Source organism: Salmo salar, chromosome ssa19 (genome assembly GCF_905237065.1).
Source record: "Salmo salar chromosome ssa19, Ssal_v3.1, whole genome shotgun sequence".
Taxonomy (NCBI): Eukaryota; Metazoa; Chordata; class Actinopteri; order Salmoniformes; family Salmonidae; genus Salmo; species Salmo salar.
Genome location: NC_059460.1, coordinates 31,501,571 through 31,521,359, shown reverse-complemented (window position 1 = coordinate 31,521,359; position 19,789 = coordinate 31,501,571). Strand labels below are relative to the sequence as shown.

Genomic DNA, 19,789 nt, shown 5'->3' with positions numbered 1-19,789 from the left:
TAATTTTTGGACTTTTAAATTAATTATAGCCAACGATTCTTTAATAATATAACTTACAAATGCCCCATGAAATTAGTTAAACTGTCTAACCCCAACAGAACCCAAAATATTAACTTTTGAAAACAAAAAAAGGTGGAAGGCTGAACTGCATATTGCCCCTTTAAAGTAAATAAGCAATCTACAACACTTTACAATTATGGTATGTATTACTATGATAATACATATACACTGAGTATAGAAACATTAAGAACACCTGCTCTTTCCATGACAGACTGACGAGGTGAATCCAGGTGATCCCTTATTGATGTCACTTGTTAAATCCACTTCAATCAATGTAGATGAAAGGGAGGAGACGGCTTAAAAAGCCTTCTTTAACCTTTGAGACAATTGAGACATGGATTTTGTATGTGTGCCATTCAGAGGGTGAATAAACAAAATATTTAAGTGCCTTTGACCGGGGTATGGTAGTAGGTGCAACGCTGCTGGGTTTTGTACTTATTTCAAGAGGACATTTAGTAGGGCCCATGTTTAGACTGGTTCAGACACACAGCGTTGCCACACCTTGCATAACTCAACTGCATGCATGTCAAAACACACATGCCCATCTCTCCTGTTTGCTGTGCACAAAGAAGATTGACATCACTAACAGTTGGTGTGAATGTATGTTCTTTATAAAATAATGTATTGACCCTTGATAAAACATTCCAAAATAATTAAATGTAAACCTACTTCAAAGAGCTTATTATCAAGACCTTCTATCCTCAGGTTGGCTGTAAAACAAATTGGTTTTATCAGGCGACAGTTCAGGCAGACAACGTGATTCTTAGCCTTCCCCTGTGATAACTAACTATTGCTATATATTCTCATCTCTTGTGAGTTCTTTTTTCCACCTCGCTGTTAGCACAGACAACAGCGACTACATAAGGAACAAAATACAAAACACTATACCCATCAGTTATTCATAAAGAAATGTGTGGCAATATCATTATTAGTATAGAAATGACTTTGCTATTTTTTTTTACTTCCCTCTTCATACATCCTAAGAAAACATTACAGAACATCACTTCTCAAAACATGTCTTTATTTAGTCACTAAATCATACAAAGCTACACTCATAGTAAGATATCTGCAATACTCTTTATGGCTTATAAGCTAACGTCAGGTAGCTACCCAACATGGTATGTTCTCTTGGAGTGAGGCTTCAATGTATGGTCACTCAAAATATGAGAGGTTTGTAAAATAATAAATGTGGGTAACAAGTTATTGTGAAAGCATTAACATTTTATACCAATACCTGCAATAAATAAATATACCTCACAGTACATAACATATAAAGTATTTAGCACTGTAGTAGAGTAGGAAAATAATTAATTACAATTCAGATCTAAATAAATACAGATTTCCCTATATATTTTGTGGAAAGTCAATGGATGTCTTTGTAACTCAATATTCTAAATCAGTCAAGGAAGCTATATACTGCTGAGGTTCGTGTTATTTGTTCAAGTTATAATAAAGTTATTTAAAATATGCAACTTACACTACATGACCAAAAGTATGTGGAGAACCTGCTCGTTGAACATTTAATTCCAAAATCATGGCCATTAACATGGAGTTGTTCCCCCTTTAATGCTATAACAGCCTCCACTCAGCTGGGAAGGCTTTCCACTAGATGTTGGAACATTGCAGCAGGGAGTGGCTTCCATTCAGCTACAAGAGCATTAGTTAGGTCATGCACTGATGTTGGGCGATTAGGCCGGATTCGCAGTCTGCGTTCCAATTCATCCCAAAGGTTTCCAATGGGGTTGATGTCAGGGCTCTGTGCAGGCCAGTCAAGTTTGTCCACACTCATCTCGACAAACCATTTCTGTATGGACCCCGCTTTGTGCACGGGGGCATTGTCATGCTGAAACAGGAAGCGTTAAGATTTCCATTCACTGGAACTAAGGGGCCTAGCCCGAACCATGAAAAACAGACACAGACCATTATTCCTCTTCCACCAAACTTTACAGTTGGCATAAGGCATTGGGGCAGGTAGCGTTCTCCTGGCATCCGCCAAACCCAGATTCGCCCATCGGATTGACAGATGGTGAAGCGTGATTCATCACTCCAGAGAACACATTTCCACTACTCCATAGTCCAATGGCGGCGAGCTTTACACCACTCTAGCCGACGCTTGGCATTGCGCATGGTGATCTGAGGCTGGTGTTGCGGCTGCTCTGCCATGAAAACCCATTTCATGAAGCTCCCCTGACGAACAGTTCTTGTGCTGAAGTTGCTTCCAGAGGCAGTTTGGAACTCGGTAGTGAGTGTTGCAACTGAAGACAGATGATTTGAACGCGCTATGCGCTTCAGCACCCAGCGGTCCTGTTCTGTGAGCTTGTGTGGCCTACCACTTCGCGGCTGAGCCGTTGTTGCTCCTAGACGTTTCCAACTACAGTTGACCGGGGCAGCTCTAGTAGAGTAGAAATCTGACAAACTAACTTATTGGAAAGATAGCATCCTATGACAGTGCCACGTTGAAAGTCACTGAGCTCTTCAGTAAGGCCATTTTACTGCCAATGTTTGTCTATGGAGATTGCATGGCTGTGTGCTTGATTTTAAACACTTGTCAGCAATGAGTGTTGCTAAAATAAACAAATCCACAAATTTGAAGGTGTGTCCACATACCTTTGGCCATGTGGTGTATGATTGAGACAGAAAATGTCGGTCTACAATGACCACATTTCCTAATCCTGTTCTCACTTAAATGCCCCCCAAAAATGAGATGCAAGTCAAAGCCCTTGAGGGGCAAACAGTCAATTAAATGAATAAAGTTGGTCTTCATTGATATGTTTTCGCAAATCCACTGAGGTGCATTCAGAGAAAGGTTAATACCACCAGTTTAACAATTAAGGCGCAGAGAGGATCTTGACCTGACTCATCTAAACGTGTGTATGTGTGTTCTGCTGGGGACTTCCTGCTGGGTGTGCATGCACCTGCAGCCATCTGTCAGTCCCTCTGTGCGTGCATGTGTGTGTGTGTGATGGTACTCTATCCCTCGATGTCGTCCCTTCCTACGGGGAATGCTTTTATCACCTGGGAGATGCGCTCTGCGATGGTTCTGCTGCTGGCAATGATCAGCCTCCTGGACATCAGGTCAAATGGGCCTCCTGGGTAGGACAACAATAGAATAGATCCATGTTATAGCAAGTGCCCAGTACTCATTTTAACCTCATTGAGAACTTTAAGATGGTGAAAATATAAATAATAAGATCAATAAAAGAATTTACTCATGACTTGGAGGCCGTGATCATGTAACATCTACAATCCACACCACTTCTTCAGAAGCCCGCCACATCCTGGTTACAACTATGTACAGTAGGTAGCATCGCTGCAGTGCACAGTGAATCACCTGAGATGTCCATGATGACACCCCCAGCCTCTCTAATGATGGCAGCTCCTCCAGCCATGTCCCAGCAGTGGATGCCCATGTGGTAGTAGGCATCAGCCGCTCCGCACGCCACCAGGCACATGTTGACTGCCGCACTGCCCGGCGAGCGGATGCTACGGGAGCAACATTTGCTTGTTTGCCACATACATATCTAAACCACTGTCAAATATCATCACGTGTGGCTCAATGGGTAGAGCATGGCACTTGCACTACTGTAAGTCGCGTTGGATAAAAACGTCTGCTAAATGGTATATATTATTATATTAAAACATCTCTCTTTCTGTGGCCTTATTAATGTTTGATGCATTACAAGCTCACAATATTGAGATGTTTAAACAGAGAGTGTGGGAAGTAATGTTTACCCGTGTACAGGGATGGTGAGGATTGTCTCGATGTTGCCCATCATGGTTTTGAAGTGCTCTGGATCTTTCTTAAAGCCCATCTCTGTCAGGACCAAGGACTTGGTGATGTCTACACAGAGAGTGTCATGAGTTATGACTACTCATTGAATCCATTACACAACAAACTAGCATAACGCTAACCAAGCTAATTCTCATACAATAAAATGAGATACAATTAATCTGTATATCTTCCTAGTGTTATCATGATCAATTGATTCCTAATAGCTGATATGACAGACCATTTTGAAGGCACAACGCTCAAATTAAGAGAAATGATGATGTAGGATCAGTTTAACTGACCTTTTAGATCATAATAACGAAGATTACATGGACGGGGGGACCAGACCTTAGATCAGCACTCCTACTCTAGAATGCTTTATGAATACCAGCCCTGATGTTTGGTGCTTGGTGAATGACTCTACCTAGTTGATATTATCTCAATTGGCTCAGCCAGACAGACAAGGCTGTACAACATACCTTCCTGCCCAGACACTTTGATGGGTTCTCCATTACAGAATGACCCTTTCCCCTTCCGTGCTGTGTACATCTTGCCCTCTTGGCAGCTGTAGACAATGCCAAACTCTATCTGAGTCAAAGACATAGCATAGAGAGAAGGTTGACTTAAAATGCAAAGTCAAAACCTGCTGAGTTCCTGCTACTCAGTTATTACTGTCTTATAAATCTCATGACGTTGCCAAACACAGACAACCTTTACCTCTTTCTTCACAGCAAAACCAATCGACATAGAGACAAAGGGGAATCTGAGGTAAAAGAAAAGAGAAAATGTGTTAAGGTATTAAATAAGTGAACTCCTAGAGGAACTAAGCACATAAAAATCAATTTCTATTAAAACCCTTGAGGTCACTCCAGGAAAAAATCTGGTTAAAAATAGCAATTTTAATATGAAGCTACCTATGCCAAAAAAAAAGACTATTGATGTAGGGGGCTATAGCTTCTTTGGTTATGAGGACATTAGATGCTTTCATCATATGTTAGGCAATATAATGGGGCATGTTTGCAATACAGAACTGTAACATTGTGCAGCACCTGTGGACAAAGTTGGTGGTCCCATCAATGGGGTCGATGATCCAGGTGGGATTATCAGTTAGTTTGCTGGTTGCTCCCGCCGCTACAGACTCTTCACCTATAAAACTGGTGAAAGAAGAATTCAAGAGAAGATGGTGGATAATGAATATCAGAGACAGAAGCACAGTACGACACCTTTCAGGCACTTAGGAACCAGACCTGGATCAAATGCAAATAATTGAGGTGTACTTGATTTAGCTTGACCTGCGTGCAAGGTGGGCAAAATGTGCACTTTTGGGACTAATGAATTGGGTTCCATTATACCACGCAAGCTAAATCAATTTCAAGCATTTTAGTTATGCATTTGACCCATGTCTGCTGGGAACAATGTAAAGAAATAGACTCTCGAAAGCAGCAAATGATGGTGAGTGGTGGTTCAGGCTTTAAAGCCCTGCAGTGAGCTACTGTACCTGTGTGTGGGGAACTTCTCCTTGATGGAGGAGATGATGAGCTGCTCCACCTTCTGGTCGGTCTCAGTGACCAGGTCCACAGGAGAGCTCTTCTGCATGATGGAGATGTCATTCTGCAACGCTTCTCGGATCATCTGACAGAGAGAGATGAGAAAGAGAGAGAATGTCAGCCAGCTAGTTTCATGAGGGATTAAATAGGGAGGATAATAATAACAATAATTGTTTGAATCAAATCTTATTGGTAACATACACATGGTTAGCAGATGTTACTGCGAGTGTAGCGAAATGCTTGTGTTTCTAGTTCCGACAGTGCAGCAATATCTAACAAGTAATCTAACAATTCCACAACAACTACCTAATACACACAAATCTAAGTAAAGGAATGGAATAAGAATACATAAATATATGACAGAGCGGCATAGGCAAGATGCAATATATGATGTAAAATAAAGTATATACATACGAAATGAGTAATGCAAGATATATAAACATTATTAAAGTGGCATTATTAAAGTGACTAGTGTTCCATTTATTAAAGTGGCCAATGATTTCAAGTCTGTATGTAGGCAGCAGCCTCTGTCTTAGTGATGGCTGTTTAACAGTCTGATGGCTTTCTGTCTTTCTGTCCCAGCTTTGATGCACCTGTACTGACCTCGCCTTCTGGATGGTAGCGAGGTGAACAGGCGGTTGCTCGGGTGGTTGGTGTCCTTGATGATCTTTTTGGCCTAACTGTGACATCGGGTGCTGTAGGTGTCCTGGAGGGCAGGTAGTTGTGGTGACAAGCCACATTTCTTCAGCCTCCTAAGGTTGAAGAGGCACTGTTGCGCCTTCTTCCCCACACTGTCTGTGTATGTGGACCATTTCATTTTGTCTGTGATGTGTACGCCGAGGAACTTTAAAAACTTTCCACCTTCTCCACTACTGTCCCTTCGTGGATAGGGGGGTGCTCCCTTTGCTGTTTCCTAAAGTCCACGTTCATCTCCTTTGTTTTGTTGATGTTGAGTGAGAGATTGTTTTCCTGACACCACACTCCGAGTGCCCTCATCTCCTCCCTGTAGGCTGTCTTGTGGTTGTTGGTAATCAAGCCTACTACTGTTGTGTGTCTACAGACTTGTTGCTTGAGATGGAGGCGTGCATAGCCATGCAGTCATGGATGAACAGGGAGTACCGGAGGGGGCTGAGCACGCACCCAAGTGGGGCCCCAGTGTTGAGGATCAGCGAAGTGGCGATGATGTTTCCTACCTTCACCACCTGGGGGCAGCCCGTTAGGAAGTCCAGGACCCAATTGCACAAGACAGGGTTGAGACCCAGGGCCTCAAGCTTAATGATGAGCTTGGAGGGTACTATGGTGTTGAATTCTGAGCTATAGTCAATGAACAGCATTCTTACATAGGTATTCCTCTTGTCCAAATGGAATAGGGCAGTGTGCAGTGTGATGGCGATTGCATTGTCTGTGGCCTATTGGGGTGGTAAGCAAATTGAAGTGGGTCTAGGGTGACAGGTAAGGTGGAGTTGATATGATCCTTGACTAGTCTCTCAAAGCACTTCATGATGACAGAAGTGACTGCAACGAGGCGATAGTCATTTAGTTCAGTTACCTTTGCATTCTTGAGTACAGGAACAATGGTGGCCATCTTGAAGGATGTGGAGACAGCAGACTGGGATAGGGAGACATTGAATATGTCCGTAAACACACCAGCCAGCAGGTCTGTGCATGTTCTGAGGACGCGGCTAGGGATGCCGTCAGTGCCGGTAGCCTTATGAGGGTTAACACGTTTAAATGTCTTACGTCGGCCACGGCGGAGAGCGCATAGTCCTTGGGAGCGGGCCGCATCGGTGGCACTGTATTATCCTTAAAGCGGGCAAAGAAGGTGTTTAGTTTGTCTGGAAGCAAGACATTGGTATCCATGACGTGGCTGGTTTTCCTTTTGTAGTCTGTGATTGTCTGTAGACCCTGCCACATACGTTGTTGAATTGCGATACCACTTTGTCTCTATACTGACATGTTGCTTGTTTGATTGCCTTGCCGAGTGAATAACTACACTGTTTGTATTCGGCCATATTCCCAGTCCCCTTTCCATGGTTAAATACATTTACATTTACATTTTAGTCATTTAGCAGACGCTCTTATCCAGAGCAACTTACAGTAGTGAATGCATATATTTCATTTCATTTTCATTTCATACATTTTTTTTCTTTACGTACTGGCCCCCTGTGGGAAACGAACCCACAACCCTGGCGTTGCAAACATCATGCTCTACCAACTGAGCTACAAATGCGATGGTTCGCGCTTTCAGTTTTGCGCGAATGCCGCCATGTATCCACTGTTTCTGGTTAGGGTAGGTATTAATAGTCACAGTGGGTATAACATCTCCTATACACTTCCTGATAAACTCACTCACCGGATACACATATTATTCTCTGAGGCTACCCGGAACATATCCCAGTCTGCGTGAAAAAAACAGATTGGATTTATATAACGTTGTTCCACCTGCAGTTGAAGTCAGAAGTTTACATACACTTAGGTTGGAGTCATTACAACTCGTTTTTCAACCACTCCACAAATGTCTTGTTAACAAACTATAGTTTTGGCAAGTCAGTTAGGACATCTACTTCGTGCATGAAACAAGTAATCTTTCCAACAATTGGTTACAGACAGATTATTTCACTTATAATTCACTGTATCACAATTCCAGTGGGTCAGACGTTTACATACATTAAGGTGACTGTGCCTTTAAACAGCTTGGAAAATGATGTCATGGCTTTAGAAGCTTCTGATATGCTAATTGACATCATTTGAGTCAATTGGAGGTGTACCTGTGGATGCATTTCAAGGCCTACCTTCAAACTCAGTGCCTCTTTGCTTGACATCATGGGAAAATCAAAAGAAATCAGCCAAGACCTCAGAAAAAAATTGTAGACCTCCACATGTCTGGTTCATCCTTGGGAGCAATTTCCAAACGCCTGAAGGTACCAAGTTCATCTGTACAAACAATAGTACGCAAGTAAAAACACCATGGGACCACGCAGCCGTCATACCGATCAAGAGGAGACGCATTCTGTCTCCTAGAGATGAACTTACTTTGGTACAAAAAAAAGTACAAATCAATCCCAGAACAACAGCAAAGGACCTTGTGAAGATGCTGGAGGAAACAGGTACAAAGGTATCTATATCCACAGTAAAACGAGTCCTATATCGACATAACCTGACAGGCCGCTCAGCAAGGAAGAAGCCACTGCTCCAAAACCGCCATAAAAAGGCCAGACTACGGTTTGCAACTGCACATGGGGACAAAGATCGTACTTTTTGGAGAAATGTCCTCTGGTCTGATGAAACAAAAATAGAACTGTTTGGCCATAATGACCATTGTTATGTTTGGAGGAAAAAGGGGGAGGCTTGCAAGCCGAAGAACACCATCCCAACTGTGGAGCATGGGGGTGGCAGCATCATGTTGTGGGGGTGCTTTGCTGCAGGAGGGACTGGTGCACTTCACAAAATAGACATCAGTCAGGAAGTTAAAGCTTGGTCGCAAATGGGTCTTCCAAATGGACAATGACCCCAAGCATACTTCCAAAGTTGTGGCAAAATGGCTTAAGGACAACAAAGTCAAGGTATTGGAGTGGCCATCACAAACCCCTGACCTCAATCCTATAGAAAATGTGTGGGCAGAACTGAAAAACTGTGTGCGAGCAAGGAGGCCTACAAACCTGACACCAGCTCTGTCAGAAGGAATGGGCCAAAATTCACCCAACTTATTGTGGGAAGCTTGTGGAAGGCTACCTGAAACGTTTGACCCAAGTCAAACAATTTAAAGGCAATGCTACCAAATACTAATTGAGTGTATGTAAACGTCTGACCCACTGGGAATGTGAAGAAATAAAAGCTGAAATAAGTCATTCTCTCTACTATTATTCTGACATTTCACATTCTTATAATAAAGTGGTGATCCTAACTGACCTAAGACAGGGTATTTTTTGTAGGATTAAATGTCAGGAATTGTGAAAAACTGAGTTTAAATGTATTTGGCTAAGGTGTATGTAAACTTCCGACTTCAACTATACATACAGTAGAGTCGGTGCTCACCTCTTCCACCACCAATTTGTAGCACCCACTTGGGCGATGACAGATCACTGTTTCATTTTCATTATAATGGTTTATATAAGCACAGCACCCTGATGAGAGTATGATAGCCCACTATGATAGACTACAAGGCAGTGATTGACCATAAGGCAGGTTCCCAACTGGCGGCCCACGGGCTGAATTTGGTCCGCGGGTGATTTTATTTGGCCCCCCAAGTTTTCTAGGCAAAAAAATAAAAAATAAAGAACATTGAAATTCTTGTACATAAAGACTGTAAAAACCAGCAAATCAGCTCCAAGTGATTTTAATTTAGGACATCTGTTCCAAAGTATTCCCATGCATAATAGAGCGATAGTGCCTTCAGAAAATATTCACACCCCTTGACTTTTTCACATTTTGTTGTGTTACAGTCTGAATTTAAAATGGATTAAATATAGATTTTCTTTGGTCACTGGCCTTCACATAATACCCCATAATGTCATAGTGAAATTATATTTTTTGAAATATTTACAAATTAATTAAAAATGAAAAGCTGAAAAGTCTTGAGTCAATAAGTATTCAACCGCTTTACAGCAAGCCTAAATAAGTTCAGGAGTAAAGACGTGTATGGAGTCACTGTGTGCAATAATCGTGTTTAACATGATTTTTGAATGACTACCTCGTCTCTTTACCCGACATATACAATTATCTGCAAGGCCCCTCAGTCGACAAGTGAATTTCAAACACAGATTCAACCACAAAGACCAGGGAGATTTTCCATTGCCTTGCAAAGTAGGGCACCTACTGGTAGATGTGTACAAATAATGCAGACATTGAATATCCCTTTGAGCATGGTGAAGTTATTAATTCGACTTTGGATGTTGTATCAATACACCCAGTCACTACAAAGATACGGGTGTCCTTCTTAACTCAGTTGCCGGAGAAGAAGGAAACCACACAGGGATTTCACCATTAGGCCAATGGTGACTTTAATGTCTGTGATAGGAGGAAACGGAGGATGGATCAACAACATTGTAGTTACTCCACAATACTAACCTAATTGACAGAGTGAAAAGAAGGAAGCCTGTACAGAATACAAATATTCCAAAACATGCATCCTGTTTGCAACAAGGCACACAAGTAATACTGTACAAAATGTACAAAGTGTTATGTTTGAGGCCTAATCCAACAAAAACACATAACTAAAAAACACATTGAAACTACTTGAACATCTATGGGAAGACCTGCAAATGGTTGTGTAGCAATGATCAACAACCAATTTTACAGAGCTTGAAGAATTTTGAAAAAAACTAAATGGGTAAATATTGCACAATCCAGGTGTGGAAAGCTTAGAGATTTACCCATAAAGACTCAGTTGTAATCATTGCCAAAAGTGCTTCTACAAAGTATTGACTCAGTGGTCTGAATACTTATGTAAATGAGTTATTTCTGTATTTCATATTCAATACATTTGCAAAAATTTCAAAAAATATGTTTTCACTATTGTATTGTGTGTAGATGGGTGATTAAAAATGTATATTTAATCCATTTTAAATTCAGGCTGTAACACAACAACATGTGGAATAAGTCAAGGGGTATGAATACTTTCTGAAAGCACTTTATGTGATCGTGTACAAATGTAAGCGAGTTTTGAAATTATTATTATTTAGTATAATATTCTATCTGTTTCGGTATCTTGCGGTCAATTTGCAGTCTACAAATTTGTAATTATGTTCCGGCCCCCTGACTATCCGCTCAAGAAAAAAATCGTCCCGCGGCTGAATCTAGTTGATGATCCCTGACATAATGTAAAATGATTCACTGTAACCTAGCTAGTAGGGTATAATGTTGTTTTCTCACCTTCCCAGCCTCTTTGGTCACCTCAAGGCAGTGGTCCATGCACTCTTTCCAAGGGTCTGCCATGATGACGACAACCTAAACAAACAAGTAACAACACCCAATAGGAGAATTATATTAAAACCGGAGCTGGATTTCCCAAAAGCATAGTAGCACTAAAATCATATTAATTCCATTGAAACTAAATGGACAAAAGATTATATTAGTACTACGATGCTTTTCGGAAACCCAGCATTGGAGAATAATTTGCAAGAGGTTAACAAATTATTCTAGCTAAATAGAAAAATAAATAATCAACGTCGAAAATGTTACACATAACCAAGCTAACGTTAGCTAGCCAGCTGACAGGCTATGAGGTCTTCCCGGCATTGATCACTAGAAAAATCAGCAAGGATACACAACAGCTAGCTAGTGACCAGATAACCGCCCTATAAATTGTAACAATAATCGATTTGCCAGCAAAGACCGTTTTTGAAAACCGAAACTTACTGTATTGTTTCCCTTTTCTATCCTCTGCACTACTATTCTGCCAGCGGCACAAATTATGACATCATTTTCCTATTGCAATGACAAAACCTTCAGAATAAAAGCCCGCATTTGAATTCCGTTGTAATATCATTAGCTGATTAAAAGGATATTGACATTTTATTATTGGCCGCTTTTATTTTGGCATCAAGAAAGGCAATTAGTAATTTATGAAAACGGATTTAAACATATGTTTAAAAAAATACAATGTTGACACTGGTATGTTGAGAATATTGGGATGTCGAGAAAAAAACTTTACTACCTGTATCAGCTAAGTGGGATGGGAAATACTGAGTAGGGTCTCTACTAACCAAATAGGGGGCAGAGAAAAACCAGCAGCAGGCCATGCAACACAGTCCCCCTCAAAAACGAAACATATTTGGTTAGTAAAGATCCTACTGAGTATTTCCCAAACCCACTTAGCTGAGACAGTTAGAAAAAAAAGTATGTCAACAACCCAATATGTATTACAGTGTATTGCATTGTGGGCTATGGAGGGCTGTAAAAAGGGCCAGCAGCAGGCAGTGTGACACAATCCCACTCAAAAGACCCAACTGAGGATTTTTCCACCCCAGGCATGTTGGCATTTATTGACATGAATCTTGCCCTGGTGGCAGCTCTGCTGAGTGGTCACTAGCTAGCACCCTAACCCTAACTGATTTGAAACCTAACCTTAACCACACTGCTAACCTTAAATTAAGCTAATTTCTGTTTTCATAAATTTTTACAAAGAAGCCCATTTTGACTTTGCAGCTTCCCCATCTAGTGGAAATCGCTCAGCTCTGCCTCCAGGGCAGAGTGAGAAAGAAAAAAATGCAGCAGGCCATGTGACACAGTCCCCCTCAAAAAGTAACCATGTTAGGTTAGTAGAGACCCTACTGAGTATTTTCCACCCCAGTTTATATGAGATGGTAGTCATTTTTTTTCTCTACAACACAATAAGTATCCCATATACAGCAGTGGAGGTTGCTGAGGGGAGAACGGTTCATAATGGCTGGAACGGAGTAAATGGAATGAAACACATGGAATACTGTGTTGTGTTTGATAGCATTCCACCTATTCCATTCCAGCCATTACCACAAGCCCATCCTTCCCAATTAAGGTGCCAACAACCTCCGATGATCTACAGTATATTGCATATGGAGGGAGCAAAGTAAGGTGGTAACAGCATTACGTATAATGTTGCGTTCACATGCCAGTCGGAACTTGGAAACAATGACATTTCTCATTTTCTAACTCGTTGTACTAAGATGATCCCAGTTTCCCACTATCAGAATCAACCAATCGGAAGCTCTACGCAAATAACTTACACTCATTTTAACTTGGAGGTTCCGAGTTTCCGATAGCATATGAACACGGCATTAGACCTGTTGCCCACCAGAAGAGATCTAGTTTAATTATACCAATTCTATTGAGTAATTACAGTAATATACACTGCCGTTCAAAAGTTTGGGGTCACTTAGAAATGTCCTTGTTTTTGAAAGAAAAGCCCAAAAATGTGCCCATTAAAATAACCTCAACTTGATCAGAAATACAGTGTAGACATTGCTAATGTTGTAAATGACTATTGTAGCTGGACACGGCTGATTTTTAATGGAATATCTGCATAGGCGTACAGAGGCCCATTATCAGCTACCATCAAACCTGTGTTCCAATGGCACGTTGTGTTAACTAATCCAAGTTTATCATTTAAAAGGCTAATTGATCATTAGAAAGAAAACCATTTTGCAATTCTGTTAGCACAGCTGAAAACTGTTGTTCTAATTAAAGAAGCAATAAAACTGGCCCTCTTTAGACTAGTTGAGTATCTGGAGCGTCAGCTTTTGTGGGTTCGATTACAGGCTCAAAATGGCCAGAAACAAAGACCTTTCTTCTGAAACTCAGTCAGTCTCTTTATCATAAATAGTCCGGGTGGCCATTTGATTAATTGTTCAGTAGTCTCATTTCTTGGGGGTAGAAGCTGTTAAGGAGATTTTTGGACCTAGATTTGGCACTCCTATACTATGACTTGGGTGACTGGAGTCTTTGACAATTTTTTGGGCCTTCTTCTGACACCGCCTGGTATATAGGTCCTGGATTACAGGAAGCTTGGCCCCACAGATGTATTGGGCCGTACGCACTACCCTCTGTAGCACCTTATGGTCAGATACCGAGCAGTTGCCATACCAGCCGGTGATGCAACCGGTCAGGATATTCTCGATGGTGGAGCTGTATAACTTTTTGAGGATCTGGGGACCTATACCAAATCGTTTCAGTCTCCTGAGGGGGAAAAGGTGTTGTCGTGCCCTCTCCACGACTGTCTTGGTGTGCTTACACCATGATAGTTTGTTGGGAATGTGGACACCAAGGAACTTGAAACTCTCGACCCGCTCCACTTCAGCCCTGTCGATGTAAATGGGGGGGCTGTTCTGCCCTCCTTTTCCTATAGTCCACGATCATCTCCTTTGTCTTGCTCACATTGAGGGAGAGGTTTTTGGCCTGGCACCGCACTGACAGATCTTTGACCTCCTCCCTATAGGCTGTTTCATCGTTGTTGGTGATCAGGCCTACCAATGTTGTGTCATCAGCAAACTTAATGATGGTGTTGGGAGTCGTGCTTGGCCACACAGTTGTGGGTGAACAGGGAGTACAGGAGGGGACTAAGCACACACCTGAGGGGCACCGGTGTTGAGGATCAGCATTGCAGATGTGTTGTTGCCTACCCTTAACACCTGGGGGCAGCCTGCCAGGAAGTCCAGGATCCAGTTGCAGAGTGAGGTGTCCCAGGGTCCTTAGCTTAGTGATGAGCTTTGTGGGCACTATTGTGTTGAACGCTGAGCTGTAGTCAAAGAACAGTATTCTCACATAGGTGTTCCTTTTGTCCAGGTGGGAAAGGGCAGTATAGAGTGCGATTGAGATTGCATCATCTGTGGATCTATTGGGGCGGTATGTGAATTGGAGATGGTCTAGGGTTTCCAGGATGATGGTGTTGATGTGAGCCATGACCAGCCTTTCAAAGCACTTCATGGCTACGGACATGAGTGCTACAGGGCGGTAGTCATTTAGGCAGGTTACCTTCACATTCTTTGGCACAGGGACTATGGTGGTCTGCTTAAAACATGTGGGTATTACAGACTCGGTCAGGGAGAGGTTGAAAATGTCAGTGAAGACACTTGCCAGTATACGCCATGGTAATTCATCTAGCCTCGCAGCCTTGTGAATGTTGACCTGTTTAAAGGTGTTGCTCACATTGGCGAGATGTGAGCTAGAGAAAGTGATAACACAGCCGTCCGGAACAGCTGTTGCTCTCATGCATGCTTCAGTGTTGCTTGCCTCGAAGCAAACAAAAAAGGTATTTAGCTTGTCTGGCAGGCTTGCATCACTGGGGAGCTCGCGGCTGGGTTCCCTTTGTAGTCCATAATAGTTTGCAAACCCTGCCACAACCGATGAACGTAAGAGCCGGTGTAGTAGGTTTCAGTCTTAGTCCTGTATTGACACTTTGGCCGTTTGATGGTTTGTCTGAGGGCATAGCGGGATTTCATATAAGTGTCCGGATTAGTGTCTTGCTCCTTGAAAGCAGCAGCTCTAGCCTTTAGCTCAGTGCGGATGTTGCCTGTAATCCATGGCTTCTGGTTGGGATATGTACGTACGGTCACTGTGGGGACGACGTCCTCAATGCACTTATTGATGAAGCCGGTGACTGAGGTGGTATACTCCCCAATGCCATTGGATGAATCACGGAATATAATCCAGTCTGTGCTAGAAAAACAGTCTTGTAGCGTACCATCCGCCACATCGGACCACTTCCATATTGAGTGAGTCACTGGTACTTCCTGCTTTAGATTTTGCTTGTAAGCAGGAATCAGGAGGATAGAGATATGGTCAGATTTGCCAAATGGAGGGAGAGGGATAGCTTTGTATCCATCTCTGTGTGTGGAGTAAAGGTGGTCTAGAATCTTTTTTCTTCTTGTTGCACATGTGACATGCTGGTAGAAACTAGATGGAACAGATTTAAGTTTGCCTGGATTAATAAATCCTCTCAGGGATAGGCGTCCCGCTAGCGGGACAACTTCCGTTGAAACTGGAGGTCACGCAATTCAAATAAATAATCATAAAAATTATGGATATTAAACATTTATGTACATACAAGTGTCTTATATCGGTTGAAAGCTTAAATTCTTGTTAGCCTAACTGCACTGTCCGATTTACAGTAGCTAATACAGCGAAAGCATGCCATGCAATTGTTTGAGGATGGCGATCAAATATTTTTACACCGGCACAGGTTTCATAAATTCACAAATAGCGATGAAATATTCACTTACTTGTTGAAAATCTTGCTCTGATTTGTCATCGAAAGGGTCCCAGCTATAACATGTAGTGTCGTTTTGTTAGATAAAATCCTTCTTTATATCCCAAAAAGTCAGTTTAGTTGGCACCATCGATTTGAGTAATCCACTCGTTCAACATGCAGAGAAAATAATCAGAAAATCTACCCCTAAACTTTGTTTCAAAAAGTCAAAATACATTTCTATTTACTCCTCAGATACCCTAAAATGTAATCAAACTATAATATTTCTAATGGAAAGAAGTATGTTCAATAGGAAACCGATTTTAGCAGGTGCGCCTTGTCTTCAAGGTGCGCCCAAACACGAATTTCCAAGACTGTGTCCCTGTACTAAAACTGATATTTCTTATTCGTTTTGGAAGTTACAAGCCTGAAACCTTGAACATGGACTGCTGACACCCTGTGGAAGCAATAGGAATTGCATCCTGGGAACTAGAATTCAGTATGCCCCTATACTTTCCATTGTAAGAGCATGGCTTCTCAACAAACCAAAAAACTCAGGTTGGTTTTTCTTTGGATTTTCTCCGACCATAGCTATTGTGTTATAGTCTCCTACATTATTTTAACATTTCTACAAACTTCAAAGTGTTTTCTTTCCAATGGTAGCAATTATATGCATATCCTGGCTTCAGGGCTTGAGAAACGGGCCGTTTACTTTGGGCGTTAGTCAGGCGGAAATTTAGAAAAAAAGGGGCCTAGCCCTTTTTTATTTATTTATTTCACCTTTATTTAACCAGGTAGGCTAGTTGAGAACAAGTTCTCATTTGCAGCTGCGACCTGGCCAAGATAAAGCATTCGACACATACAACAACACAGAGATACACATGGAATAAACAAAACATACAGTCAATAATACAGTAGAACAAAAGGAAACAAAAAGTCTATATACAGTGAGTGCAAATGAGGTAAGTTAAGGCAATAAATAGGCCATGGTGGCGAAGTAATTACAATATAGCAATTAAACACTGGGATGGTAGATGTGCAGAAGATGAATGTGCAAGTAGAGATACTGTGGTGCAAAGGAGCAAGATAAATAAATACAGTATGGGGATGAGGTAGGTAGATAGATGGGCTGTTTACAGATGAGCTATGTACAGGTGCAGTGATCTGTGAGCTGCTCTGACAGCTGGTGCTTAAAACTATTGAGGGAGATATGAGTCTCCAGCTACTCGGAGCGCCGCTTCTGGATGAGCATTTTCTTGTTTGCTTATGGCCTTATACAGCTCGCTGAGTGCGGTTTTAGTGCCAGCATCGATTTGTGGTGGTATATAGACGGCTACGAATAATGTAGATGCTAGATAGTAGATAGTGTGGTCCACAGCTTATGTTATTAAAGGGAAATTCCTTAAATATACATAATTGGTTTAAAAATACCAGTATTTATGTAAACTTTCAAAAGAATGCTGGTATTAATAATAATTGTATCTGTATTTGTTTCCTATGTGGTTGCAATGCTGTGCAACACAGTTGTACTGCACTAGTGCAACAACAACAAAAATCGATATTCCCAGGCTTAGCGTTTTTGCAGGGTGACTCTTATTTTGAAGAAAATAAATCCGTGTTTGCACTGCCAGCATAATGATCTGCTGCCAGCAGAATGGGTAATACCAGACTAGAAAAGGCAAAGCGAGAGGGTTTACTCCCCCGGAATCTGTCCATGAAAAGAAGACCAAGAAGTCAATAAGTGCCAAATTTGGTCAACAAAAATGTTATTGCTAATTTGCTACGTGAGGCTTATTTTATCGAATAGAAGTTGTGTAGTGGTTAGGTTGTTAGGAATGTACTGGTATAAGTGGACGCACGTGCCATTTCGGCCAAAATAATACAAACATGAATTCGGAGTTGTGCTGTTGTTTACAAGGCGTATCTGCCGTCTCACTGGCTAGAGAATGATCACACAAAGAAACACAAAGAAATACATGACACAGAATGTCCACCCCACATCACACCCTGATCTAACCAAAATAGAGGAAATAAAACGTCTTTCTCAGGTCAGGCCATGACACCATGTCATAGCTTGCAATGATTATTATTTTGCGGAAACCCAAATTTAGCTTCTAAAGTCGTTACAAGTTACTATGATATTCCTTCTTAATTGGCTAGATAACTGTTAGGGTTGAACTGGCTATTTGTTTGCATAACTTATATAATATACCAGGGAAGCTATGCTACAATATTAAGTATATAAACTACGGATAAATCAACTGTTGAAGAACTACAACCGGCGACAGGAAGTGCGTCACTAGGCTGGGACCAGCCTGCACGCCGACGATAGGAGGAGCAAGTTTAAACCACGCTCCTCCTCCCTCTGACAGGCCAGCATTGAGCGGGAACTATCTCTGTCAGAGTATATAAGAGAGAACAATAGGATGTGTCGCTCTCTTCTCTGTCTGCCCTGCGAGGTGTCACAGAGAGACCGTATATATACGAACCACCTATTTACCACACACGTGTTTGCATTAATTAAAGAACAAATAAATCAGAAGTTACTATGTGCTGACTATTTTGTTCTGATACCAGAATTGAATTGACACAACTTTAACATAACGTTATGGGGAAAATATATATATAGATATGGCAACTCCTCTCTTGCTCTAAAAAAAAAGTTTTCAGGCCTTTTGGGTAGGTTTTGAGTACTTATTGGGCTAGAAATGTTAGCTTGACTTGGGAACCCTGGTGAGCAGTGCTTGACGTGGACTGAAATAGTACGCATTTTGGGTGCCGGTACAATTTATATTTAGGTGCTGGAGCTCCACAATACTTTTGAGCTAATTTCCTATTAGAGGAACAGGAGCTCAAGCAGTCGGAAATTTTAGGTGCTGGTACTGCGCTCCGGTAAGCTCCTGCCCAAGTCGAGTACTATTTCAGTCCACGTCAAGCACTGCTCACCAGAGTTCCCAATTCAAGCTAAAATGTCTAGCCGAATAAGCACCCAAAACCTACCAAAAGGCCTGAAAAAAAAATTTAACAGGAAGAGAGGAGTTGCCATATCTATATTTATTTTTTTTCCATAACGTTATCTAGCCAATTAAGAAGGAATATCATAGTAAAGACTTTAGAAGCTAAATTTGGGTTTCCTCAAAAGAATAATCATTGCAAGGTATGACATGGCATAATAAAGGAATTTGAATATGTGACGAGAAAATATAATTTGTCTTTATTAAACTCGCCAGATTATTTTCCATCAATGGATGTTGATTTAACTAGTTTGACTGCTATGATTAAGCAATAAGGCACCAGGGGGTATGGTGTATATGACCAATATACCACAGTTAAGGGCTGTTCTTAAGCACGACGCAATGCGTGCCTAAGACGGTAACTACCGTAACCGTCAATCTAATGCATTCTTAATAACACAAGGCTACAACAACTATAAACTGAAGTTATTTATTGAATTGGTTTTCGATCTCCAGGTAGGCCACACAAGTGGCACAAATTGATTTGCAATGACTCCAGTGATATCGTAATTTCAACATATTTATTGTATCGAATGGTAGCCTAGAATTGCATATACTTTAAATGGCTACTTGATGGCCAACAAAGGCAAGTGTATAATTCTCCACATTTAGCCTAATGTCAGTTTCATTGAGGACTTTCCCCATAAAAATAACCACACGAGGGCGTTCCGTAACTTCCATTTCAAATTTCCACTCGGGCAGCCCCCAAAACAAAACACATGAGCATGCATAAAGCACT

At 41.5% G+C, this 19,789-nt stretch overlaps 1 protein-coding gene across 3 annotated transcripts; it reads right to left on the bottom strand.

The window, feature by feature from the left end:
* Positions 1-1,064: 1,064 nt before the first annotated feature.
* On the bottom strand, positions 1,065-11,805 carry LOC100380569 (inositol(myo)-1(or 4)-monophosphatase 1). Of its 3 annotated transcripts, XM_045701897.1 has the most exons (10): positions 11,734-11,805; positions 11,248-11,322; positions 7,730-7,775; positions 5,328-5,461; positions 4,879-4,983; positions 4,547-4,592; positions 4,309-4,417; positions 3,793-3,901; positions 3,392-3,543; positions 2,194-3,149 (listed from the first exon to the last, which is right to left on the bottom strand). In XM_045701897.1, exons 4-10 carry the CDS (start codon positions 5,459-5,461, stop codon positions 3,031-3,033), a joined length of 774 nt encoding a protein of 257 aa, XP_045557853.1. In that variant the 5' UTR covers positions 7,730-7,775; positions 11,248-11,322; positions 11,734-11,805; the 3' UTR covers positions 2,194-3,030. The 3 variants fall into 3 exon arrangements, with proteins under 3 accessions (NP_001167325.1, XP_045557853.1, XP_045557852.1); NM_001173854.1 differs by lacking the exon at positions 7,730-7,775 and having other exon boundaries at positions 1,065-3,149; positions 11,734-11,776; XM_045701896.1 differs by lacking the exons at positions 7,730-7,775; positions 11,248-11,322; positions 11,734-11,805 and adding an exon at positions 9,412-9,627.
* Positions 11,806-19,789: the final 7,984 nt, after the last annotated feature.

Excerpts from the sequence above, each read along its gene's own strand:
- LOC100380569 (NM_001173854.1), bottom strand. The coding sequence starts at position 11,310 with ATGGCAGACCCTTGGAAAGAGTGCATGGACCACTGCCTTGAGGTGACC. Across the intron at positions 3,544-3,792 it reads CTCACCATCCCTGTACACGG|CATCCGCTCGCCGGGCAGTG; the intron begins GTAAACATTACT and ends TTGCTCCCGTAG. Across the intron at positions 3,150-3,391 it reads TGTCATCATGGACATCTCAG|GAGGCCCATTTGACCTGATG; the intron begins GTGATTCACTGT and ends TGTCCTACCCAG.